Source organism: Capra hircus, chromosome 7, assembly GCF_001704415.2.
Source record: "Capra hircus breed San Clemente chromosome 7, ASM170441v1, whole genome shotgun sequence".
NCBI lineage: Eukaryota > Metazoa > Chordata > Mammalia > Artiodactyla > Bovidae > Capra > Capra hircus.
In genome coordinates, this window is record NC_030814.1 from 26,433,262 (window position 1) to 26,459,085 (window position 25,824).

Here is a 25,824-nt window from a genome sequence, read left to right on the forward strand (position 1 = left end):
AAACAGAAGGCATGAATCGTTTCTCGAGGAGCTTCAAGTAGATATCACTGTGTTGGAAGGCTTATTTGGCCACAGTTCCTGAAGCCGTAGGAAACCTGGGTGACGTATCAAGACAACTTGTGCTTATGGAAAATTTATTGTTCAGCATATATCAAATATTTATGTGAAAGCAAATTCTGTAATCCATACTTGAAGTATAGTAACAACACATAATTTTTAAATGAGTCATATTATGAGAGAGAATTGAGCCAAATCCTTTTCAGGATTTAATTTAATTTTTTTCAGGATTTATTTAATTTTTCCCTAAGAACGTATAAAATTCACTCAACTATGATTTGAAATAGAAAATAATCAGTATTTACTGTTATCTTTATTTTTATCAAAGCTTGTAAAATAAAGTAGGGAGGACACAATTTTAGTTTCTCAGGAAAAGAAGCACAGATAAAGGTGTTTTCTTTAGTACTAATCCTTCTAAAATATAGCAAATTTTAAGTAAGAATTACCACCTTCTTTGCATAGCACATTGGTAAACCCCCACAGTGTCTTTGCCTGGTAACATTTTAATTGAGAAATCAGATCCCCAAATGCTTCATCCAAATCATAGCCAGCAATTGAGTATAGAACTCATTACTGCTACTCATCAACACATTAGCTACTAAATATTTTCAATAAGACCTATGTTTATGTCAACTCATCTCTATTTCAGTCAATGGAATTGACTGAATGGCATAAATGGCATAAATCAAGGTTCATCACAGAACATGCTCAGACCTTTGTCAGCTTCCATTAATTATTCAGCTATGGAGGTTGAGCTATATTATCACCACAGTGGTTTGTTGACTTAAAATTTCTGTGGTAAGGCTGGCCTCATAATCATTCTGGGTATAAGGCCATGTATTAAATGTTGAAGTTGGGCATTTAAGCAGTTTGCCAATCACCATAATGCCAAGGACATTCTTTTCTTTCACCCTTTTCCCTTTTAATAGTGCTTTTAGAGTACTCTATCCATTAAAAGGCTAATCTATGTATTATTCATGCAATAATATTGAAATAAACAGTTAAAGAAATACCAATCTCAGTATTGGGAAAGGGGTTCTGAGATAAACAGAATGACTATACCAAGGTCATAGATTCCTGTTCAAAGACAAATGTATGTAATAAACCTGAAAATTTGCTCCAGCCTGTTTCCACAGTCCAGTGTTTGTATCCAAATTAAAGTGTACCTATTACACATATGCTGGTGGATCAGTTCAGTTTAGTCACTCAGTCGTGTCCAACTCTTTGAGACCCCATGGACTGCAGCATGCCAGGCCTCCCTGTCCATCACCAACTCCTGGAGTTCACTCAAACTCATGTCGCTTGAGTTGGTGATGCCATCCAACCATCTCATCCTCTGTCGTCCCCTTGTTCTCTCACCTTCAATCTTTCCCAGCATCAGGGTCTTTTCAAATGAGTCAGCTCTTCGCATCAAGTGGCCCAAGTATTGGAGTTTCAACTTCAGCATCAGTCCTTCCAATGAAAACCCAGGACTGACCTCCTTTAGGATGGACTGGTTGGATCTCCTTGCTGTCCAAGGGACTCTCAAGAGTCTTCTCCAACACCACAGTTCAAAAGAATCAATTCTTCGGTGCTCAGCTTTCTTTATAGTCCTACTCTCACATCCATACGTGATTACTGGAAAAACCATAGCCTTAACTAGATGGACTGTTTGCAAAGTAATGTCTCTGCTTTTTAATATGCTGTCTAGCTTGGTCATAACTTTCCTTTCAAGGAGTAAGCGTCTTTTAATTTCATGGCTGCAGTCACCATCTGCAGTGATTTTGGAGCCCCCCAAAATAAAGTCTGCCACTGTTTCCACTGTTTCTCCCATCTATTTGCCATGAAGTGATGGGACTGGATGCCATGATCTTAGTTTTCTGAATGTTGAGCTTTAAGTCAACTTTTTCACTCTCCTCTTTCACTTTCATCACGAGGCTTTTTAGTTCTTCTTCACTTTCTGCCATGAGGGTGGTGTTCTGCTTCTCTGAGGTTATTGATATTTCTCCCAGCAGTCTTCATCCAGCCCAGCGTTTCTCATGATATACTCTGCATATAAGTTAAATAAGCGGGGTGACAAAATACAGCCTTGATGTACTCCTTTTCCTCTTTGGAACCTGTCTGTTGTTCCATGTCCAGTTCTAACTGTTGCTTCCTGACCTGCACAAGATTTCTCAAGAGGCAACACAGAGAGAACCTAGAGATACAATAGCAATAATAATAATAATAAACCCTGTATTTCCAGTGTTTTCATGCTGATCATGCTCTTGGAATTCTGTAGAAACACAGTCTTTAAAGAACTGTATCATGATATTTTGATCAAGAGCTCAGCCAGACTGAATTCAAATTCTGACTCTTCTATTTACTGTCTCTGTTACTTTGGCCAAGTTGATTAACCTCTTGATGCCTTTGTTACTTATCTGTAAAATCTGGGTAATAACTAAGTATCAACTTCATAGAGATTTTGTTCAAATTAAGTGATTTATTTATATAAGGTTCTTAGGATTATTCCTGATTTGTAATAAAAGCTATGTAGGAGTTATAAAAATAAGTAAATAAATATAATTAAACCTTATAGACAATTCAAACATATGCAGAAATCAAATTTTGAAGTTCTTGAATATTCTTCCATCATTTCAGTCATTAATAATATTGTTGAAATGTCCAATAAATCCTGACCTATTATTTTTATGTCAGGATTTTTTCTGCTTGTGCTTCAATATGCAAACTGGGGGCAATTTAGCTGTCAGCTTTTAATTTTTCAAAATTTTCTTTTCCTCAGTGTATAATTTGACAAATCACCTCACTTATTATGGGAAAAAAGAGAACCCTATGTTTTATTATTTGAAAATTATGAGTAATGTAAATAATGTTTGCATAATTAGGAATTGGTCTTTCTGGAATAGAGCTTTCCTTATGCTTACAGCAAATAACTTATGAATTTGTTTTTTTATAAGATTGCAAAATGGAAATCCTGTAAAGGCATAATAAATATGAAGTTAGAATTTATGACAGCATATTAATATTAGGTTCTTAGATGTGATACATCAACAATAAGCTCTCTGTGGCTTTGCATAAAGATAGAATCACAGAGCAGAAAGAAAACTAGAATCTTCCATTTAATGATTATTACCGAGCATCTCTGGAAAGCTGTTCCTCACCCCAGGGTATACTCTTCTCTTTGTCTATGCCCCCAAGATAAAGAGCTTGACTTTGAGATACATTTGGGAAAGACTACAACACACACATCAATAGTCATTACACAATGCAGAAAATAATTATCCTAAGAGGAGAAAAAATAAATACTGTGGGTATCAGAAGGAGGAAAGGTTAATTCCAGTCCCAAGGATCAAATTTGATGGGTGAGAAGGCTTTTGAGATGGGATGGGATAAAAGTGCACTTCATGAGTAAAATTATTTGGTAGACACGTTTTCAGCAAAGTTTGTTGTTTAGTCACCAAGTCCTGCCTGACTCTTTGTGACTCCTTGTTCTGTAGCCTAGCAGTCTCTTCCAGATGATAAAAAGCACAAAGATAAGAAGCTTGGGAACCTTCTGGAAGAATTAACGGGAGCGCTTTTCTAGACTATGCGGGGTTTGTGGAGATGATGAAGAGCCGGACAGGATAGTAGTGTGGCTCTGTGCTGTACAGGGCTTTTAGTCGATCCTCTTGAACTATTTCTGTAATAGAGATTTCAGCGTTATCAACAGTATTATCCCAGGAACATGATTCTGTAATCTCTTTTCCTAATATAATTGAAGCATACAAACACAAAACCAAAACAGTACAAAACTCTTAACAAAACTTGTGATAATTTTTAAGTACTACCTCAGGCTTCGTTTTTTTTTTTTTTTAGGATTAAATTGTACTGTTTTCTCCATTACATTTTTTTTTCTGCCTCCAAGATAAGTCTTTTTTTCAGATTCATTAACTGTTGTGATTGTTTTCAATAAGACTTAGTGTAATAGGTAGTTGATTTGGAAAAGGCTCAGTGTGGCTTATTGACTGAAATCAGTGCTAATTTCTAGCCTAGAATTTCTAACCAGAAATAATTGCTGAAAGAAACAAGCATAAAGTTTCAAAAATAGTTTTCAGGAGACCCTTCTATGACTAAAAATGTCAGTTGACATGTGGAAAAATCCCGTGATAAACCACAAAATATTTATATCCACCTAGGTGAATACCTAGTCCCGGTCACTAAGGAAACTGTTTCAATGCCAAAAATGTTTGTTTTTCCTCTCTGTGAACTTCATCAGCTATATATGAAATATATGCAAGCTGGATATTTTTGCTGGAGAGAAAGTGAAAGATTGGAAGAATACCTTTAAGGCTTTGCCTGGTTTTAAACTTTTGCAGATTTTCCTTTTTATAAGGTACTTTTAGCATTGCCTGCAAGCCAGTCTATTCTTTCTTGACAGTCACCTCATGATTTTCTCCTTTCTCTTTTTTCTGCTCAAGCTTGCCCTCCAATGGGAAGGAGATAGGATTAGCTGTCCCCAGCATTCTAGCTATTGGTCTATAAGATGGGACTGAAGGAAGGAGGGAAGGGAAGTGAAGTGAAAATCATTCAATTCTTTACCAACTGACCTATTAGGGATGCCCAGGAGGAATGAGGGAATGGAAGTGAATTCTTTCAGTAGCCTAAAGAAGTCAGGTAATAATGCCATTGCATTTTGTGCTAGTTAGATCTCACCCGGACATCAATCCTTGTTGCTCTAAGATTTCTTTTTTGTTGCTACATTTTGAAAGACCTTGATACACTTTAATTTATCAAGAAATAGTTAACAAAAAAGGATGACCAAGTTGTATGTTATGATTATAAAATTAAGTAGAGATGTTTGTCTCAGTTAAGAGAATTATATACTTGTCTTCAAATATTTGAATGGCTGGTACGTCAAAGAAAGACCCATTATTCCTTTGTTTTCCGGAGGCTATCTTTGGGAGAGTGATGTGACGTTTCTTTGTGAGTTTAGAGTTCCCTGCCACTAGAAGTTTCGAAGCAACTTTGAGATTTTTGTTGGCAAGTTAGACTAAATGATCTTTAATTTGGGTTTGGATTTAAACTTTTATTTATGTGAAGTTCTTTACATCCTGTTATCTGAACAGGCTGTTTCCTAGAATGTTTCTTGATGGTTTGGAAAAGCAGAAATTAATAGTGTGCATTCACACCTTGAAAATTACCTCAAAGATAACAGGAATGGGGCTTGGGCTCCCCCTGAATACCGGTATCTTTATTCGTTTTCATTGTCTCAAAGTTAGACCTATCCACTTTTTTTCCGTTGAGTTCCTTAAAGACATCCCAATTAACGAAAAATTCAGCCCAGGGAGCCAAGTTTTGAAGACAGGGAAATTACATTGTCAATGTCATTTGATTAACACCTAAATGTGGATACACTGGCCATTTTCTTTTAAAGAAGGTCCTAACGAGTCTGAAGAGAAAACATTTAATTTTAGCTTCTATTTTAACAGGCAAGAAAAAATTCTCTATAGCAGTCATTAACTCACTGCTGAGTAAGTCAGTGGCACATTAGATTAATCGAGTTCTGTATAGGCAAGCAGAGACTGTACTTTATCTCTTCCAGTTAGTGTCCTTGGGATGAGTTCAAACTACATGAAACAATAATTGCCCTTGACCAAACAGAAACAGGTAGATCCACCAGAGAGAGCTCAGCTCTTTTCTAAGTTACACCTTCCATTGTTTTATTCCCTTCATCTTTTGAGTTTCAAAGATATTTTAATTAAGCCAGATGTGTAGATCTGTGTTTTGGGAGCCTGTCATTTCAAAGCCATCATAAAATTTCTGAATTCCTCTTTACGAGTAGTGAAAAACGAGTGATATCTTACTAAAAAGGCTTCTCAAATTTCATTAGTGGTATAAATGTCATATTTGTCATAACTGTAGCATAGTAAATACTTGCTTGTGCACACACACACACACATATGTCAATATTTTGTAATAAGGTAATTTTCTGTTTTCAGTAACCATTAAGTTTACTAAACATTGAAGTTGTATTCTATTCAGTGTAAGGATATTATATTCAATGTACAGCCCTACACACCCCAATTGAGGTGACAGTGATGGTCAGGGAAATCTGATCCTCTGCAGCTTCATTTGCTCAAGCCCAGAGCTCAAGGCATTTCCTTGCCTGTGTCTTGTGCTGTTTGGGCATAGGTCACTGCAACTTTTACTTAATCTCCATTAACAGTAACTCAAATCCAAGGGAGTAACTTTAATGGGAAGAAGTTACAAATACAAAATTGATGCTTTTGAACTGTGGTGTTGGAAAAGACTCTTGAGAGTCCCTTGGACTGCAAGGAGATCCAACCAGTCCATCCTAAAGGAGATCAGTCCTGAGTGTTCACTGGAAGGACTGACATTGAAGCTGAAACTCCAGTACTTTGGTGGCCAAAGTCAGTCAGTTGTTTGACTGACTCTTTTGAAAAGACCCCGATGCTGGGAAAGATTGAAGGTGGGAGGAGAAGGAGGTAACAGAGGATGAGATGGTTGGATGGCATCACTGACTCAATAATATTGTCCAGTATTTTTAAGAAGCATGTTACTAAAGATAGGCTGACAGCATAAAAGAGGTTCCTTTAAAAGCCTTATTTACAAGAAGTTAATAGTTTATATTGTGATTAAGCTTATGGGCTTTTATTTATTTAATGAAATTATTTGCTCATTTATTTTGCTCAGAAAGCTGAGCTCTGAAGAATTGATGCTTTTGAACTGTGGTGTTGAAGAAAACTCTTGAGAGTCCCTTGGACTGCAAGGAGATCCAACCAGTCCATCCTCAAGGAGATCAGTCCTGAGTGTTCACTGGAAGGACTGACATTGAAGCTGAAACTCCAATACTTTGGTGGCCAAAGTCAGTCAGTTGTTTGACTGACTCTTTTGAAAAGACCCCGATGCTGGGAAAGATTGAAGGTGGGAGGAGAAGAGGGTAACAGAGGATGAGATGGTTGGATGGCATCACTGACTCAATGGATATGAGTTTGGGTAAATTCCAATAGTTGGTGATGGACAGGGAGGCCTGGTGTGCTACAGTCCATGGGGTTACAAAGGGTTGGACACGACTGAGCGACTGAACTGATTTTTGTTTACCGCCATTCAAATGGAGTTTGATTATTCATTGAAATAGTATTTCTAAGAGAAAAACCGTAAATCCATCCAAGTGTCATTCACTAGTGCTGTGTGTGTGTTTAGTTGCTCAGTCGTGTCTGACTCTCTGTGGCTCCATGGACAATAGCCTGCCAGGCTCCTCTGTCCATGGAATTTTCCAGGCCAGAATACTGGAGAGAGTTATCCCTTTCTGACCCAGGGATTGAACCCATGTCTCTTGAATCTCCTACATTGGCAGGCAGATTCTTTACCACTAGCACCACCTCAGAAGTCCCTCATTCAGTGGAGACTCGGTTAAATAAACCATGATTTATCCATAAAATAAAATACTACTTTATATTTTCATAGAAAAGATTGTGCAATGTATTAATAGAAGCAAGTTAAGGAATATCATTATTACATAATCCTCTTTTTACTTTTATGATATAAATATTTAATCATAATTACAAGAGCTGACTCATTTGAAAAGACCCTGATGCTGGGAAAGATTGAGGGCAAGAGGAGAAGGGGATAACAGAGGATGAAACAGTTGGATGGCATCACCGACTCAATGGACATGAGTATGAGTTAACTTCGGGATTTGGTGATGGACAGGGAAGGCTGGTGTGCTGCAGTCCATGCGGTCACAAAGAGTCAGACATGACTGAGTGACTGAACAGACATATATTTATATATATAATCTGATATTTCATTATTTTTCCTTTAAAGTACAGTTTATGTTGAGTTTTTAGTTGATAATTTAGATAATTTAATAAATACGTTTCTATCTTATAATGCAAATCTTAACCGATTATAACAATTCTTTTTTTTTTGTTTGTTTGCCGACTCCTTAATCACAAAATCTCTTCTGACATTAATATTTTATGTGCAACGATTCTGTGGTTTCCTTAAGTGGGTGTTTCTGTGAGATTTGTCCCAGTCTTGCTGACTTAGCCGTTACTTTTTTGGTTCTTTTGGTTTTAATAGATTTACATTTTAGATTAGCTCGTTTGTCCAGAATTATAGGGGTGAACTGAGGTTGAAGTGAGTGGTTGCCCATGCATAAATAAAGCAGAAATCCATACAACATGAGCCTGGTGATATTAGCTTCCTTCTGTCAGTTGCTGTGAAACAGAACGATATGGATTCTGTAACCATCTGAAATTCACATATGATAAGCAAGTGACCTCACCTGCATGACTTTCCCGTCACATTAAATAGCATTCTTCTTTCCAGGTCTATCCCCTCTCTCCTGTATTAAATTTCTAAACAATTATGAGTTAATTTTATTGGAAGTTGATAAATGTGACCAATGATTTATATTAACTCCGGATCTGCTTTATCCTTCACAAGTTTCTTCTGTTGGTTCATGAATTTTCTTAGGCTGCTCTAGGTTTAATTTCCAATTTGCTTTTTACATGACTCCCAGTCACTAACTGGACTTCATTTTCTCTTCTCTAAAACTGGATAGCTTTCCAGAAATATTTGCTTAGTACTAATAATGTGCACTGTGCAAAATTAAAACATAACTGCTCCCCTGGAAAGAAGGATCATGGAAAATGCCCAGCTCAGGACCAAGACTGAAAAATACTATTGCCATTTTGATTAGAACTGCCTTTAGGTTATAGTTTAAAAGCTAGTGGAAACTTTAAAGAGTCAACTAAGTCTAAAAACTGAAATAAATACTAAAGAATTGAGGGTGGTAAGATTTGCATTCAGTCTGTAGTGATGAGATGAATTCAAATATGAGGGAGGGCACATTGAATAAACAAAGGATATTTGAGAACAGTTGTATAGATACATGAGATATTGGATTATAGGCTTTTATCATGTCAAATCACCTAGCTTAAAGATCTTTTTAGTGATTCCTTTAAGTAGCAAAATATGCCCTAATTATGTCCCCAAAGTCTCTTTAATACTACCTGGGATATGAATATACTCTGCTTACTGTCTGCTACCCAGTACTCTGGGAATACTTTGTAAATTACATGTTGTTTTTTTACTCAGTAGGAAAAAAATGAAACCAAAGCTTTCATTCATTCTTTATTATTTTCCCCATTTGTACCTCTTTCTAAACTGAAAAATCACAAATGCATTGCTAATTGCTGTTAAGATGATTCACTATATAAGTAGCTTATAAAACTCATGTGAGTTCTAGTACTACTAAACTTTATAGAGTGAATTTGGTGTTTTCTATTTTAATGAATCTATTAAATTAATAAGCTATAGTTTGGTGCTTTTTAATTTAAAATCACAGATTTGTATTTTCATGAGATGATCAAATGATTATTAGAGCATTGTATTTTCAATTATTATTCCTTTTCTCTCCTGCCCCAAGAAAGAAAATCTGATTTATATGACTATATTTAATGATACAAGTTATTATATATAATTACATATAACTTTGGGGCTTCCCAGGTAGTGCTAGTGGTAAAGAACCTGCCTGCCAATGCTGGAGACAATAAGAGACACTGGTTCAATCCCCCGGTCAGGAAGTCCCTTGGAGGAGGGCATGGCAACCCATTCCAGCATTCTGGCCTGGAGAATCCCCATGAACAGAGGAGCCTGACAGGCTACAGACCATTGCGTTACAAAGATTTGGACATGAGTGAAGCAAATGAGCACACACACCTGCACATATAACTTGATCTCACTAAAATATAGATGACATTTAAGACTTTCTCTTTGGTAAGCCTACTAATGTAACATAATGAAGTAGCTAAATTTTATTGAGTAACACGGAACACTGAATTAAGTATTTGTTCATAATTTCTTTCTTTCTGTGGACAAATATTTGAGCCTTGCTGTATTATAGGTACTAGTCTAAAATCTATAGTTATAAGGGTGAGCAAAAGAGGCACATCCTTGCCCTCATGAAACTCCTGGTCTAATGGCAGAGACTAGTAAACATGCTAACCACATGTGTAGATACTTATATTTTAGGTATTGCATATTGTTAACTGTGTTCAAATAAATGCCATCCTCCAAATCTAGCACCAGAATTAAACTTCATGCAGAGGAGACTTTGTAATTTTCTGCACGTTTTCTATGCAGTTTCTGCTGCTCCTCACTGTGGCCCGGTTATTCTGCAGTTCTTAGGGTGGGGCAGTGACCACACAGTATGCCTTCTGAAGTCTTTGGCCAGGAGAGATTATTGCTTCTCTTTATGCTTTCGCAAAGAAGCAGTTGGTAATAACAACTGTAAGTCCTGAGGCACTTCCTCATTGGGCCATTGGCCAAAAACAAGCAAATCAACAAACAATAAAACAAAGATTTTATAAACCAAAACCTCCCTCTAAATACTTCCCTGAAAACTTCCAGAGGCAGCTCCACAACTTACTTAAATGACTGAATTCACAAACTTTAAATGGTAGTTTACTCTACTTTGTGTTAGTAATCACACCCACACACACATACACACACACATTTATAGCATTTAACATCTGGGCAGGCATGAATAATCGTGCATACATAACATCATTGTTATTTTTGCATCACTGCAGTTGAGTAAAAGCATTCTAAGATGTTGTGAAAGTACAAAAATACATATTTCTTGTTGCTTTGCTCATGGAAATAAAGGATTGCATAGATAATTCTATATTTGCAAAGCATGTTCAGTGCATAATTAACTGTATAGTATAGCAGACAAAATGATCCATAAATCAATATGAACCGAGTAACATCTCGTAAAATAAATTATCGTATGCCAAGAAGTGTATTTTATATATTTCGTAATGAGCTTTTCCAACTTGATGGTGAGCCATGCTGTGTATATAATTGTTTTAAATGGGTAGAATTTCTATGTTTTGAAAGTGTACTTAAAACACCCAAGGATAAGACAAAAACAAAATAACAGCAACCAAAAAAAGAAAACAGGAGATATAAGAATTGTTGAGACCACATAGAAATTAGAGCTGGTCCAATGAAGAAGTATGTGTGTTTTAATAGCACATGTATATCAGAGCAATACACGGCTCAGTTCAGTTCAGTTCAGCTCAGTCGCTCAGTCGTGTCCGGCTTTTGTGACCCCATCAATCGCAGCACGACAGGCCTCCCTGTCCAGCACCAACTCCCAGAGTTCACTCAGATTCATGTCCATACAGTCAGTGATGCCATCCAGCCATCTCATCCTCTGTCGTCCCCTTCTCCTCCTGCCCCGAACTACCCCCAGCATCAGAGTCTTTTCCAATGAGTCAACTCGTCGCATGAGGTGGCCAAAGTATTGGAGTTTCAGCTTTAGCATCATTTCTTCCAAATAAATCCCAGGGCTGGTCTCCTTCAGAAGGGACTCTCAAGAGTCTTCTCCAACACCACAGTTCAAAAGCATCAATTCTTCGACGCTCAGCCTTCTTCACAGTCCAACTATCACATCCATACATGACCACTGGATAAACCCTAGCCTTGACTAGACACCTTAGTCGGCAAAGTAATGTCTCTGCTTTGGAATATGCTATCTAGGTTGGTCATAACTTTTCTTCCAAGGGTAAGCGTCTTTTAATTTCATGGCTGCAGTCACCATCTGCAGTGATTTTGGAGCCCCCCAAAATAAAGTCTGACACTGTTTCCACTGTTTCCCCATCTATTTCCCATGAAGTGATGGGACCGGATGCCATGATCTTCGTTTTCTGAATGTTGAGTTTTAGGCCAACTTTTTCACTCTCTTCTTTCACTTTCATCAAGAGGCTTTTTAGTTCCTCTTCACTTTCTGCCATAAGGGTGGTGTCATCTGCATATCTGAGGTGATTGATATTTCTCCCGGCAGTCTTGATTTCAGCTTGTGTTTCTTCCAGCCCAGGGCTTCTCATGATGTACTCTGCATAGAAGTTAAATAAGCAGGGTGACAATATACAGCCTTGACGTACTCCTTTTCCTATTTGGAATCAGTCTGTTGTTCCATGTCCAGTTCTAACTGTTGCTTCCTGACCTGTATACAGATTTCTCAAGAGGCAGGTTGGATGGTCTGGTATTCCCATCTCTTTGAGAATTTTCCACAGTTTATTGTGATCCACACAGTCAAAGGCTTTGGCATAGTCAGTAAAGCAGAAGTAGATGTTTTTCTGGAACTCTCTAGCTTTTTCCATGATCCAGCGGATGTTGGCAATTTGATCTCTGGTTCCTCTGCCTCTTCTAAAACCAGCTTGAACATCAGGGAGTTCACAGTTCCATATTGCTGAAGCCTGGGTTGGAGAATTTTGAGCATTACTTTACTAGCCTGTGAGATGAGTGCAATTGTGTGGTAGTTTGAGCATTCTTTGGCATTGCCTTTCTTTGGAATTGGAATGAAAACTGACCTTTTCCAGTCCTGTGGCCACTGCTGACTTTTCCAAATTTGCTGGCATATTGAGTGCAGCACTTTCACAGCATCAGTGGATAGTTATTGTACTTGATAGCTAATCCTATGAGCAAAGGAAAAAGGGAAGGAGAAGGGAGAGAAGGAAGGGAAGAAAAAACTATAGAATGCATTCTTCTTTGATCAAGCACCAGATCAGTTCATGAACATGTTCACTGACAGACTGCCCTGAAAAGTTTGTGAGCAACTTTGAAATTAGAGAAATAGATTCATTGTATCAAAATGTGGTGGTGAGCTATGTGGAAAAATTAAAATTTGCAGAAAGCCCACCTGTCCTCTGAAGTACAGTTCTGAACTGTATATATTTCCAGTCTTGCCTCCCTCAGTTCAATTCAGTTCAGTTGCTCAGTCGTATCGTATCCAACTCTGCAGCCCCATAGACTGCAGCATGCAAGGCCTCCCTGTCCATCACCAAATCTCGGAATTTACTCAAACTCATGTCCATTGAGTTGGTGATGCCATCCAATTATCTCATCCTCTTTCATCCCCTTCTCCTCTTGCCTTCAATCTTCCCCAGCATCAGGGTCTTTTCAAATGAGTCAGTTCTTTGCGTCAGGTGGCCAAAGTATTGGAGTTTCAGCTTCAACATCAGTCCGTCCAATGAACACCCAGGACTAATCTCCTTTAGGATGGACTGGTTGGATCTCCTTGCAGTCCACAGAACTCTCAAGAGTCTTCTCCAACACCACAGTTCAAAAGCATCAATTCTTCAGTGCTCAGCTTTCTTACAGTCCAATTCTCACATCCATACCTAACTACTCGAAAAATCATGGCCTTGACTAGGCCTTTGTTGCCTCCTTCAGAGACAATTAATTTCTTAGGCATTCAAATATATTGTAAGTGGGAACAGCAAAACTATGTAGCCTTGCAGTAGAGTGCTATTACTGGCAAATAAGAGAAAGCTCAACTAAAACTATATAAACAATAAAGTGCTAGTATTTTTCCTCAGAGCGAGAATTCTAGAGTGAGATCAAGGTATGATTCAATGGCCTAATAATATCATCAATAATCTAATTTCCTTTTGTTTATCTACTTAGTCTTTTGAGAATTGGCTTCTTTCTAAAGCCAGCTTCCATCTTGGTTGCAAGATGTCTGTCAACTTGCTTCTGGGGCCATAGACTAGCTTGTCTGTATCTGAAGAGGTGAGAGAGAGAGAGGGTTATTAGCAGACACTTTCTCAGAAGGAAGTAAATTCCAAGAGCTTCTTCTTGCCCAAACATAAACCTGTCCTCATATATTACTGTCCCAAAATGGATCATATACTTACCTAGACAAATAACTGTGCGTAGGACAAGGAAAAATATTTACTTTGTTCTGAGATACAAACTTTCTTTCTAAATTTGAAGGGCGAGTCATCACCCCCAAGGCACAGATAGTGAGAAAGCCAAATAAACGTGAACATATTGCAAGATAAAGTATTGAAAGTAGCTGAAGCAAGCACAGTGTACACTGAAGAGGGTTTTCTACAAGCCTGCTAATTTGCTTCTGTACTTCCAACAATGGAACCCATTGCTCTGCAGCAGACTTTATGGGTAGAGCCATAATTCTCAAACCTAGTGTTCATAACAGGCACATGATGAGCTTTCTAAAAATGCAAAAACTTGGGCTATTAGCCAGAATTCAAATCCAAACACCCAAATGTCAAATCCTGTAAGACATTTTGACAAAATCCCAGACGATTCTGTTATGGGCAATGAGAGGACCACTCTGGTTTCAGTTCAGTTCAGTTCAGTCGCTCAGTCATGTCTGACTCTTTGCAACCGCATGGACTGCAGCACACCAGCCTTCCCTGTCCATCACCAAATCCCGAAGTTAACTCAAACTCATGTCCATTGAGTTGATGATGCTATCCAACTGTCTCATCCCCTTCTCCTCTTGCCTTCAATCTTTCACAGCATCAGGGTCTTTTCAGAAGAGTCAGTTCTTCACATCAGGTGGCCAAATATTGGAGTTTCAGCTTCAAGATCAGTCCTTACAATTCAGGACTGATCTCCTTTAGGATGGACTGAGTGGATCTCCTTACAGTCCATGGAACTCTCAAGAGTCTTCTCCAACACCACAGTTCAAAAGCATCAATTCTTTCAGTGCTCAGCTTTCTTATAGTCCAACTCTCACATACATACATGACTACTGGGAAAACCATAACTTGACTAGATGGACCTTTGTTGGCAAAGTAATGTCTCTCTGCTCTTTAATATGCTGTCTAGGTTGGTAATAACTTTCCTTCCAAGGAGTGAGCGTCTTTTAATTTCATGGCTGCAGTCAACATCTGCAGTGATTTTGGAGCCCCAAAGAATAATAAAGTCTGTCACTGTTTCCACTGTTTCCCCATCTATTTGCCATGAAGTGATGGGACCGGATGCCATGATCTTAGTTTTCTGAATGTTGAGTTTTAAGCCAACTTTTTCACTCTCCTCTTTCACTGTCATCAAGAGGCTCTTTAGTTCTTTGCTTTCTGCCATAAGGGTGGTGTCATCTGCATATCTGAGGTTATAAATATTTCTCCCAGCAATCTTGATCCCAGCTTGTGCTTCCTCCAGCCCAGCATTTCTCATGATGTACTCCACATATAAGTTAAATAAGCAGGGTGACAATATACAGCCTTGACATACTCCTTTTCCTATTTGGAACCAGTCTCTTGTTCTGTGTCCAGTTCTAACTGTTGCTTCCTTGACCTGCATACAGATTCTTAGGAGGCAGGTGAGGTGATCTGATGTTCCCATCTCTTTAAGAATTTTCCAGAGTTTATTGTGGTCCACATGCTGGATTAGCTTCTTTGTATCAAATATATACATTTGCTCTCTGTTTTCCTACTATTACTATAATTTCAATACATTCATCTACGTTGTCACCAGGGAGAACAATACAGAGTTTTTAGTTTTTATTTTTCTTGGTGCATGTGTTTTTAATTTCCAGGATTAGAGGAAATTGCATGTGACACAAATATGTTTGTGTTTATTTGATTTGCTGATTCATGAATTCCAAGAAGCAAATAAAAGAGTGAGGAATCATTGGATATCATGAGATGACTTCTGTGATCCTTAATTTCACTTAAATGTCACTAAATAAACCACTACTGTCCATTTAGAGTTTTGGTTGTACTCCTGGGGCTCTTGCTGCCACCTTTTTATAATTCATGGTGCTTTTTTTGGAAATGAGTTAGTCTTCAAAGCCTTCTTTGCCAGCGATAACTGAAACAGTGAATTAATACCAATCCTAACCCATATGTGACATTGTGAGTATATAGTGAAGTCACTCAGTTGTGCCCGACTCTTTGCGACCCCATGGACAGTAGCCTGCGCCAAGCTCCTCCGTCCATGGGATTTTCAAGGCAAGAGTACTGGAGTGGGTTGCCATTTCTTTCTCCAGGGAATCTTTCCAACCCAGGGATTGAACCCAGGTCTCTCGCATTGTAGACAGACACTTTACCATCTAAGCCACCAGGGAATGTTATTTTAATAATATGCATATTGGTTAATAGTATGAATATAGTTAGCAGTATGAATATAGTTACATCTACATGTTATGAGAAACCACGACTATGGAGATGTTTCGTGGAAATGCAATTGTATGCAGACTTGTGGACCTGCTGATTCTAATATTGTTAATTTGTTACAAACCTTCTTTCAGGTATTATAGTCTCAGGTGTAGGTTAGTGCGCTGCTTGCCCCGAAGCTTTGTTTTTAAGACTAATTGCTATTACTCCTGTAAGTTTAGAATTGTCTTTACTTCTGTACTTGCTGGTTCTTTCCTAAAATTTCTTGCTTCTCCGTATTAATGAAGAAGTCAAATCTTAGTACTTCTGATCTTCTTTCTTAGGCATTACAGGCTTAGGATGTTTTGTTTAACCATCTAGGCAGACTCTAAGCTGCCTCTGCCTATCCCTGGATTGTAAGGGACTTGAAAAAGTTTCTAAGACAGCACTTCATTTCTTAAAGGGATTTCTCTTGCAGCCCTTATATCCAGTTTTTGTTTTTTTCCCTTAGGCTAAGACCAAGGAATGTTATCATAGTTATAACTAATCCTTATTTCTTGATTCCTTCTCCTGTTTACTTTTCTGTTTTAGTGAATACTGAATCAGCACTTCGTGAGAAAGTAATGCACAGTGGAAAAAGTAGTTTTCAAATCACATGAGCTCAAATTCAAATTGAGCTTAGACAAATTGTTATGTCACTAGGAACCTCTGTCCCTTCATCTTCAAATAAGAGTATACTTCATCTCCTTGTTTCTTTTATATATTCAGTTCACACACACAAAGTGACCTGCTATAAACTTTTTTTTTTGGTTGTTGTTCCTTTTGAATCTCCAGACTTTTACTAACAATGACCCATAAAAGTCAACACTTCTTTAAGCCCCTGTGGTATTTTCCTAAAAGGGAATTCCTGGAAGCTACTGAAGGTTTTCCTCTTTGAACATGTTGTGATGTATTTAGGACATGATAAAGCAGCAAAAAGCTTTTAAAAATTTATGTTCTCTACACCATGCGTGCCAAGTGTGTTTGCACTCTCGATTTTTCTTTTTCTTTTTCTTTCTGGTGCCAAGGAGACAAGCCAAACTGTGTGAGAGGAAAATACTGTCAGGACACAAAGTAAGCTTGTCTAATGTGTACTCTGTGCAGATGTAACCCTAACGGGAAACAGTGGAGAACTCTCCCTAGTTAGACAGTGGTACCTTGATGAACGAATCACCTGGGAACAAAGCTCTTTTATAAGCAATTCAGCTGAGTAAATTTTTATTTTAAAACTTCATAAATCCAATGAAGTAGTATTGCCTAGAGTAATATAATTCAACAGTAATATTCTGCTTAAATTGCACTTGTGCACAGAGCAGAAATATCTTCTCACAGAGCATGTCTGTTAGTGAAACGTGAATTCTAGGCAACATTGTGAACTGCTTCACTGTTTCAGCTTCACTCTTGCAGCTCCATCCTCCACAAACACAGAGTTGATTATTACCCTTGGAGCTGTGCTGTTCTCAAAAATGTTTCCCTTTAAAGAACAAATCAAAATGATTAACAATTTGAATTATAGCTCTAATATAATCAATACATTAAAATGATATTACCTAGTCTTATCTCAATTCTGGCTCCAAATTACTACTGTTGAAAGAGACTCTGGCTTAATTGGTTTGAAATGGGGCCCAGAGTTTGGCATCTTGTATAGATGTGGAGTTATGAACTGCTTTAGCAGAGAGTTGTTTTCATAATGTGATCTCTCCTTTTGTAATACCCATGCTTATCCATGTATGGGCAGTAGAACGCTGGTGTCAGAATCACTTGGGATCAACCTTTAAATTGCAGGATCCTGTGGTTTCACCACAGAACTGCCACTGCTGAATCTTGAAATGTGTGATACCCATGAGTTGAGTGTATTTGTGTGTGAATGTGATGGGGCAAGAGAAAGATTCAATCTCTGTGTTTAACCAACACTCAGAGTGATTCTAAGTTACTTTAAGGTTTAATAATTCCTATTTTTTAAAAATAATTTCTACCTCGTGAAGCAAAATTTTTGACAGTTAACAATACCTTTTAATTCCTCTTTGCTAATGGAAAATTTCCATGAAGTGGTGATGGTTGGGGTATTCATATGTAACATATAATTTATATTTAAACAATATTATTTATAATATAATTTGCACTCAGACTAAAAAAAAAATCAACCTTGTTTGCAAAAGGACAGAAAATTCAAATTTAAATAACTGAATGGTCTTTTCTAATCCTTATTTAAAAATATGGGAGTACTTAACTGTTCATTTAACACGTGTATCAGTTTATCTAATTATCTAATGATAAATTTCTAATGTATGACAGAATTTCAAGTCAGATACTTTTATTTATTATTTAGAAATGTTAAATATATTTATGTTCAATCTCATTTTCTCTCTTTCTCCCTTTCTCTCTCCCTCTCACCTCACTCCCACCTCTCTTTCCCCCTACTCCCCCCTCCATCTCTTTTCCTCTATCATAGCATCAGATGAAGAAGAGCCAACTTCAGCAGGTAAAGTTTCTATGCTATAAAAATTATTCCTATTTAAGACCTTTAATAGAGATGTATTTGTTGAGGTTTCAACCAGAAACCTGGCACAGTTTAATATACTTTATTTCTTGAATCCATTATACTGCCCCAGACTAAATGACATTGTTATGAGTTAAAAGTAAAAAGAGAAAATAATTAAAAATGAACTGTCACAGAGGAAATCATAACACAGGACACATCGGTAGGAAAGAATAAGGAAAATTGGAATATTAAAACATTGAGAAAAGTGCCAATAAGTAATAAAATGGGGAGAAAAACTGAAATGATAAAATGCATAAAAATAGTAAAATGAGACTGAAAGGAAAAAGAGGAAAGTGGTAAAACATACTTTCAGAAATATGACTTACCATGATAGAATATTGCATTATCACATATTTGACTGATATTGAACATGATATTCATATAAATTTAAGGATAAAAATCATGTTGTTGCTTCAAATACTCACTTTCTTTAAGAAAATAATTTCTGTAGTTATAACTTAATGATACTGAAATTTGGCTCCATGATATTGCTCCTCATTTGTCTGATCAGCATTTGTCAAGTAAAGGCTGAGATCTGAACTAAAATCTATGAGGAATGCCAACAGTACATTTATAAGAAAAAGTCAGCACCACAGCCAGTCTGGTTAGCAAGCAATAAAAGGCCCAGGCTAGCAGACAGCAAAATCAGGAAAAAGGGATGAAGTCTTAAGATGGAGGTCAGAGGCTGGTTGGAAGAGAAAGATGAGACCTTTGCCCCAGAGTCTGTCTTAGGCAGTTTGAGGGAGTTAGGCCTGAGACATACAAGCAGGAAATGGTTACTGAAACTAATGGATACAAATGGTACTTGACTTTATAGGAAATGTGAAATGTAGCCCTGTTATTTGGAACTTGGGTACAAGATAGGGTCTTTTCAGTTCAGAGACAACATTTCAGTTGGTAGGAGACTTCTTGATTTCTACGTTCTAAAACTGGGTAGGGATTTTTACCTGTAAAAGTAGTTCAGAAAGTCAAAATTCAATGGAAGAAAGTGAAATAGACATCTTACAAATATCTTTGGTAAACTTCAAAAATACCATATTGCATTATGCTCATTATCACTGTCTTGAAATGGAATCACAGAATAAGGTAAATTCTCAACTAATGTTTAATTTTCATAATATTGCTAGATAGTTTGTAACCTGATTTAGATAAGAACTCTCTATAATTTTCTCCTACTCTAGTCAGTATTATGTAGCATACTTTTAGGAGCAACCTAATCATATGACTCAGTAGCAGACTTATGTGTTATGAGTTTCCACTGCCTGGTTTCTAAATTTTTTGTCCTAACTTGAGGCTTTAGTGTTGACAGACTGTTTCTCAGCCTCAACTGAATCTTTTCTTTCTGTGAGTACCAGTCCTTGTGAGCCTGTACTTTCTAGCCCAGGCTCATTTCTCTAATATTCTTATACCCCATTCCTTGTTAGGTTGCCTGCCAAGCAATTTTGGGGACTTTGCAAAAGAATTATTATTTTTGTGTGATGAAGATTAATTGTAACTTAATGTAAATAATACCTAAAATATAAATATTTCTTGGTATAATTTTCTTGTTTTAAATTAATTTAATACTTTCTATGCTTATTAAGAAATTCTTTTGTAAATGCAACTAAATACTTCCCCTGCACAAATATTTAACTTGAGAATGATCTGAACATCATAGACTTTAAATTATGCTTTAAAAATATTTTTTTCAGATATGACCAGGTTTTTTTGTGTGATTTTAGCATAGACAATTAGAATAGAGCAAATGTATTCTTAAGTAATATCTTAAATAATTTCACATGAATATTACATTAAGAAAATTTGCCTTTAATAAAGCAGACATTCCTTTTACATTGCACTGCCACTGGGAACCAAATGTTACTCCTTTAATTTTATCAAAATATATAATAAAAAATATAATTGTGTAGTTCTATTAAAACTTTTGATGTGGTATTATGAGGTTAGTAAAGGCCTGATTTCATAAAGCCTATGAATAATTGTGGAAAGTGGATTGTGATTGTTTAGTCCTTTGTTGCTACTACTTGCCCCTAATGTTTTTCAATAATTTTCTAAATTAAATATTTATTATTCTATTCATATGTCTATTTTATCAAAATATGTCTATTTAAAAATATTATGCATAATATATTTAATGGATTATTAATATTCTCTGTTTTTGCTTTCATCTCCTGCCAACAGAGTTTATCTAGGATGATCTTTTCCAGGTTCAGACTTGCTTAATTTATCCTTTGTGATCCTTCTTTATCTTTCTTTCCTGTTATTTCTTGATTCTATTTAAATTAGCAGTGAAACCCAGTCATTTGTTTGACACAGTAATTGTATCTGGATTAAACTTTTATATGTCCGCTTATGATAGCTTTATCAGTTTCACATTCTTCCTTCTGATTCACAGTATAATTGGATAGTGACTTTTTAAAATACATACTTTCAGTTCAGTTTAGTCTCTCAGTTGTGTCCAACTCTCTGCGACCCCATGAATCGCAGCACACCAGGCCTCCCTGTCCATCACCAACTCCTGGGGTTCACTCAGACTCACATCCATCGAGTCAGTGATGCCATCCAGCCATCTCATCCTCTGTTGTCCCCTTTTCCTCCTGCCCCCAATCCCTCCCAGCATCAGAGTCTTTTCCAATGAGTCACCTCTTCGCATGAGGTGGCCAAAGTACTGGAGTTTCAGCTTCAGCATCATTCCTTCCAAAGAAATCCCAGGGCTGATCTCCTTCAGAATGGACTGGTTGGATCTGCTTGCAGTCCAAGGGACTCTCAAGAGTCTTCCCCAACACCACAGTTCAAAAGCATCAGTTCTTTGACACAGTTTCTTTAAATTAAATAATTCAGATATTTCTAGTAGGAGATCTGCTACTGTTCAAAATTCAACAGTAGAAGAAATAAAGTAAATGGAGGTGTTTATTGCTGCCAAAGCATCACAGGTTCCTGATCACTAGATGTTAAAATATGAATTAAAAGTTAAAATTATTATTTAAAAATATGTGTATGGTTTATCTAAATATACAGGGGCCTACTGGACACTGTGACTGAATGATACTATTTATTAAATATTTGGAAGGTAGAGATTTATATAATAAATCTAAGTTATTATTACCCCAGAAGTATACAGAACTGATCAATTATAATTTGATAATCATGACAAATTCTCATTGTCCAGAATATATTTTAGAGAAATAATAGATTTCTGTCTGGACTAACAGATAGTATAAAAATAGAGACATTATAACTCTGAGAAAATTAATGAGATATTAGAGAGTGTGTTACTTGTGTTATAATTCTACAAAATGATCTGGGCTTTTCTCTTTATAATAGAGCATATTTTGTTTGCCTTATATTTAGAATTATTATGACTGCAGCATTATAACAGACAACTGATCCCTCTACTCTCTCCCCATATAATTCTATTTACAATATTTTTATCCTTCACTGTGTCTTTAGTCTGTTTTCAAATACACCTAATTTCTCTTATTTGAACCTCTAAATTGCCGTGCAAAAAGCAAGTGCCTAGTAACAGCTTTTGTGTGCGTGTTGAGTTATAGAGGGGATGCAAAAAAAAAAAAAATACCTGTCACATCTGCATTACTCCTCATGGAGATGTATCCCCATATTGAATATGGAGCCATCCATTTGTTCATTATTTTTATCTCCAAATGTTCAGATGGGATGCATTAGCCCAGAGCAACATATTTGTAGCATCTGAGTTACTAGGGCAGTTTCACCTAACACCTGGTTCTGTAACTACCAGAAGTTTCTTTTTATTTATCTTAGTTGAATCTTATGTTCAGGTATTTAAACATCTTATCATTGAGTATAAAAACACAAATGAACTATATAAGAAATCCTGTCAAACTAGGTTATAGCCCAAGATCTAATTATAAACTAATGAGATTCATATTTTTGGAGCAATCATAACAGATACTGTAACTTCAAATGACTCACATTAAGAGGTGATATATGTACTCCAATTATATTGCTGTTCTTCAAATAATTTTGGTAACTCTCTTTCAAAATATCCTCCAGCTATTGCAATATCAATTATTCTCTTTTATAGTCTCAGAACTATACACAGTGGTCTAAAAAATAGGCCTTCAAAACAAAGATGTCCAAATATTAAGAGTGTTTGTGTGTGTATGTATCTGTAGGTGTAAAATACAGATCCGTTTATAACTTTAATAATGCTCTTTAATAAAGTTAAGTCAGCGGATGCTTCTCCCATGTTGCACAAATCCAATTTTCATTTATCTTTTATTAAATTTCATAATAAGGAGAGACTTGATAAATTGATTACACTAATGCCTTTGTCTGTCTTTTAAGAAATTAAGACATTTACATTAGAAAATTAACTGCTGCAAATGAACTAATCTATATAAATTTAATTTATTAACTATAAGGTCTATCAAATTCAGCTTGCTGTCATATAAATTTCTTCATTTTTCTTTGTTTTGACTTAGAAGCTATTATTTTACCTCTCTAGAAATATTCATCAAATTAATTCTTGTTGTTCAGTCACACAGTCATGTCTAACTCTTTGCAACTCCATGAATGGCAGCACACCAGGCTTCCCTATCCTTCACCATCTCCCAGAGTTTGCTCAAACTCAATCCACTGAGTTGGTGATGCCATCCAACCATTTTGTCCTCTGTCATCGCCTTCTCCTCCTGCTTTGAATCTTTCTCAGCATCAGAGTCTTTAATGAGTCAGCACTTCATTTAAGGTGGCCACAGTATTGGAGCTTCAGCCTCAGCATCAGTCTCTCCAATGAATATTCAGGACTAATTTCCTTTAGGATTGACTGTTTTGATGTCCTTGCAGTTCAAGGGACTCTCAGGAGTCTTCTCCAACACAACAGTTCTAAAACATCAATTCTTTGACGCTCAGCCTTCTTTATAATCCAGATCACACATCCATACATGACTACTGAAAAAAACACGGCTTTGACTATGCAGACCTTTGTGGGCAAAGTAATGTCTCTGCTTTTTGATATGCTCTCTAGGTTTGTCATAGCTTTTCTTTCCACGAGCAAGCATCTTTTAATTTCATGGCTGCATTTACCATCTGCAGTGATTTTGGAGCCCCCCAAAATAAAGTCTGTCACTGTTTCCATGGTTTTCCCTTCTATTTACCATGAAGTGATGGGACCGGAGAATTGATGCTTCTGTACTGTGGTATTGGAGAAGACCCTTGAAAGTCCCTGGGACTGCAAGCAGATTAAACCAGTCCATCCTAAAGGAAATCAGTCCTGAATGTTCACTGGAAGGACTAATGTTGAAGCTGAAATGCCAATACTTGGCCACCTGATGCAAAGAACTGACTCATTGGAAAAGACCCTGATGCTGGGAAAGACTGAAGGCTGGAGGAGAAGGGGATGGCAGAGGTTGAGATGGTTGGACGGCATCACCGACTCAATGGATGTGAGTTTGAGTAAACTCTGGGACTTGGTGATGGACAGGGAGGCCTGGCATGCTGCAGTCCATGGGGTCACAAAGAGTCGGACATGACTGAGTGACTGAACTGAACTGAACTGATGAGACTGGATGCCATGATTTTTTTGTTTTGTTTTGAATGTTGTTTTAAGCCAGCTTTTTCACTCTCCTCTTTCACCTTCATCAAGAGGCTCTTTATTTTCTCTTTGGTTTCTGCCATAAGGGTGGTGTTATCTGCATATCTGGGTTATTGATATTTCTTCCAGCAATCTTGATTCCAGCTTGTGCTTTTTCCAGCCTGACATTTCCATGATGTTCTCTGCTTATAAGTTAAATAAGCAGGGTGACAATATACAGCCTTGGCGTATTTCTTTCCCAATTTTGAACCAGTCCGTTGTTCCATGTCTGGTTCTGACTGTTACCTCTTGACCTGCATACAGGCTTCTCAGGAGGCAGGTAAGGTGATCTGGTATTCCCATCTCTTTAAGAATTTTCCAGTTTTTTGTGATCAACAAAGTCAAAGACTAACGTAATCAGTGAAACAGAAGTAGGTGTTTTTCTGGAATAGTCTTGCTTTTTCTATGAACTGACAGATATTGGCAATTTTACTTCTGGTTCCTCTGCCTTTCCTAAATCCAGCTTGGACATCTTGAAGTTCTCTGTTCATGTACTAATCCTAGTTTGGAGAATTTTGAGCATTACTTTACTAGCGTGTGAAATGAGTACAATTGTGCGGTAATTTTGAACATTCTTTGGTATTTCCCTTCTTTGGAATTGGAATGAAAACTGACCTTTTCCAGTCCTGTGGCCACTGCTGAGTTTTCCACATTTTGCTGGCATATTGAATGCAGCATTTAACAGCATCCTCTTTTTGGATTTGAAATCCCTCAGCTGGAATTTCATCACATCCAGTACCATCTAGTGATGCTGCTTAAGGCTTACTTGACTTTGCACTCCCAGATGTCTGGCTTTGGGTGAATGATCACACCATCATGTTTATCTGTGTCATTAAGATTTTTTTGTATAGTTCTTCTGTGTATTCTTACTACCTCTTCTCAATAATTAATTAAGTCATGATAAAAATTAAGAAGACTGGAAATAGAAAATGTTACTGAATGGGATCAATCCGTCAGAAAATGACACAGCTGAGATCTTGTAGCTGTATGATAAATCAGTGGCTAAAATTAATCAAGCTGCAAGTTAGCTTTTTATTCATAACAACTCAAAAGCAAAACTTGATTTTTTTTCTTTTTTTCCTTCTTCTCTTGCCTAAGGGAAGATTTTTAATTGCTTTAATTGTCATACGTCAGTTTTTTAATATCAAAGAAAGAGACTGAGTTTTGAATATATAAAATAAATATTAATACTGAATTAGCTCATATAATAAAAATATTAGAAAAAAATGGAAATTTTAGATGAATGTAAAAGGAAAATCTTTTTAGCAATCAGCTTTATTAGAAATACTACACTGTAAATGCTATCCTGTTCTTCATATATTTATAAAGTTAAAATTTCATCATTTACTTAAATGTACATCTGTATTTGTGGCCTATTAACATCTGATTCCAAATGGTAGTAATGACAGAGATAATTGCCTGGATACAATAGTTTATAAAAGAATTCTTGTGACCTTCGTGATGCCCATCAGAGGTGGAGGCAGTGGTAATTCAGCACACCAGAACTGCATCATTGTTACCAGTTCCTTCTAAATCTTTTAATGTGTTTCATCTTCGAAGTGATCAGTTTGGCCACTGAGGATGTGCAGTGCCGCATGCTCCGTTGTTTAGTCACGACCAGCTCTTTGCGACCCCAAGGACTATAGCCATCCAGGCTTGTCTGTCCATGAGATTTC

The 25,824-nt window shown here is 36.9% G+C and overlaps 1 protein-coding gene across 2 annotated transcripts in view; it reads left to right on the top strand.

Moving 5' to 3' along the window:
• EDIL3 (EGF like repeats and discoidin domains 3) overlaps nucleotides 1-25,824 on the top strand; it is a 478,798-nt gene that overhangs the window by 148,067 nt on the left and 304,907 nt on the right. The window contains exon 3 of one of the 2 annotated variants that reach the window (XM_005683400.3): nucleotides 18,451-18,480. The exons of the other annotated variant lie outside the window; for it this stretch is intronic. Coding sequence (XP_005683457.2) covers nucleotides 18,451-18,480 — 30 coding nt within the window. The remainder of the gene's footprint in view (nucleotides 1-18,450; nucleotides 18,481-25,824) is intronic. 2 annotated transcript variants of the gene reach the window in all.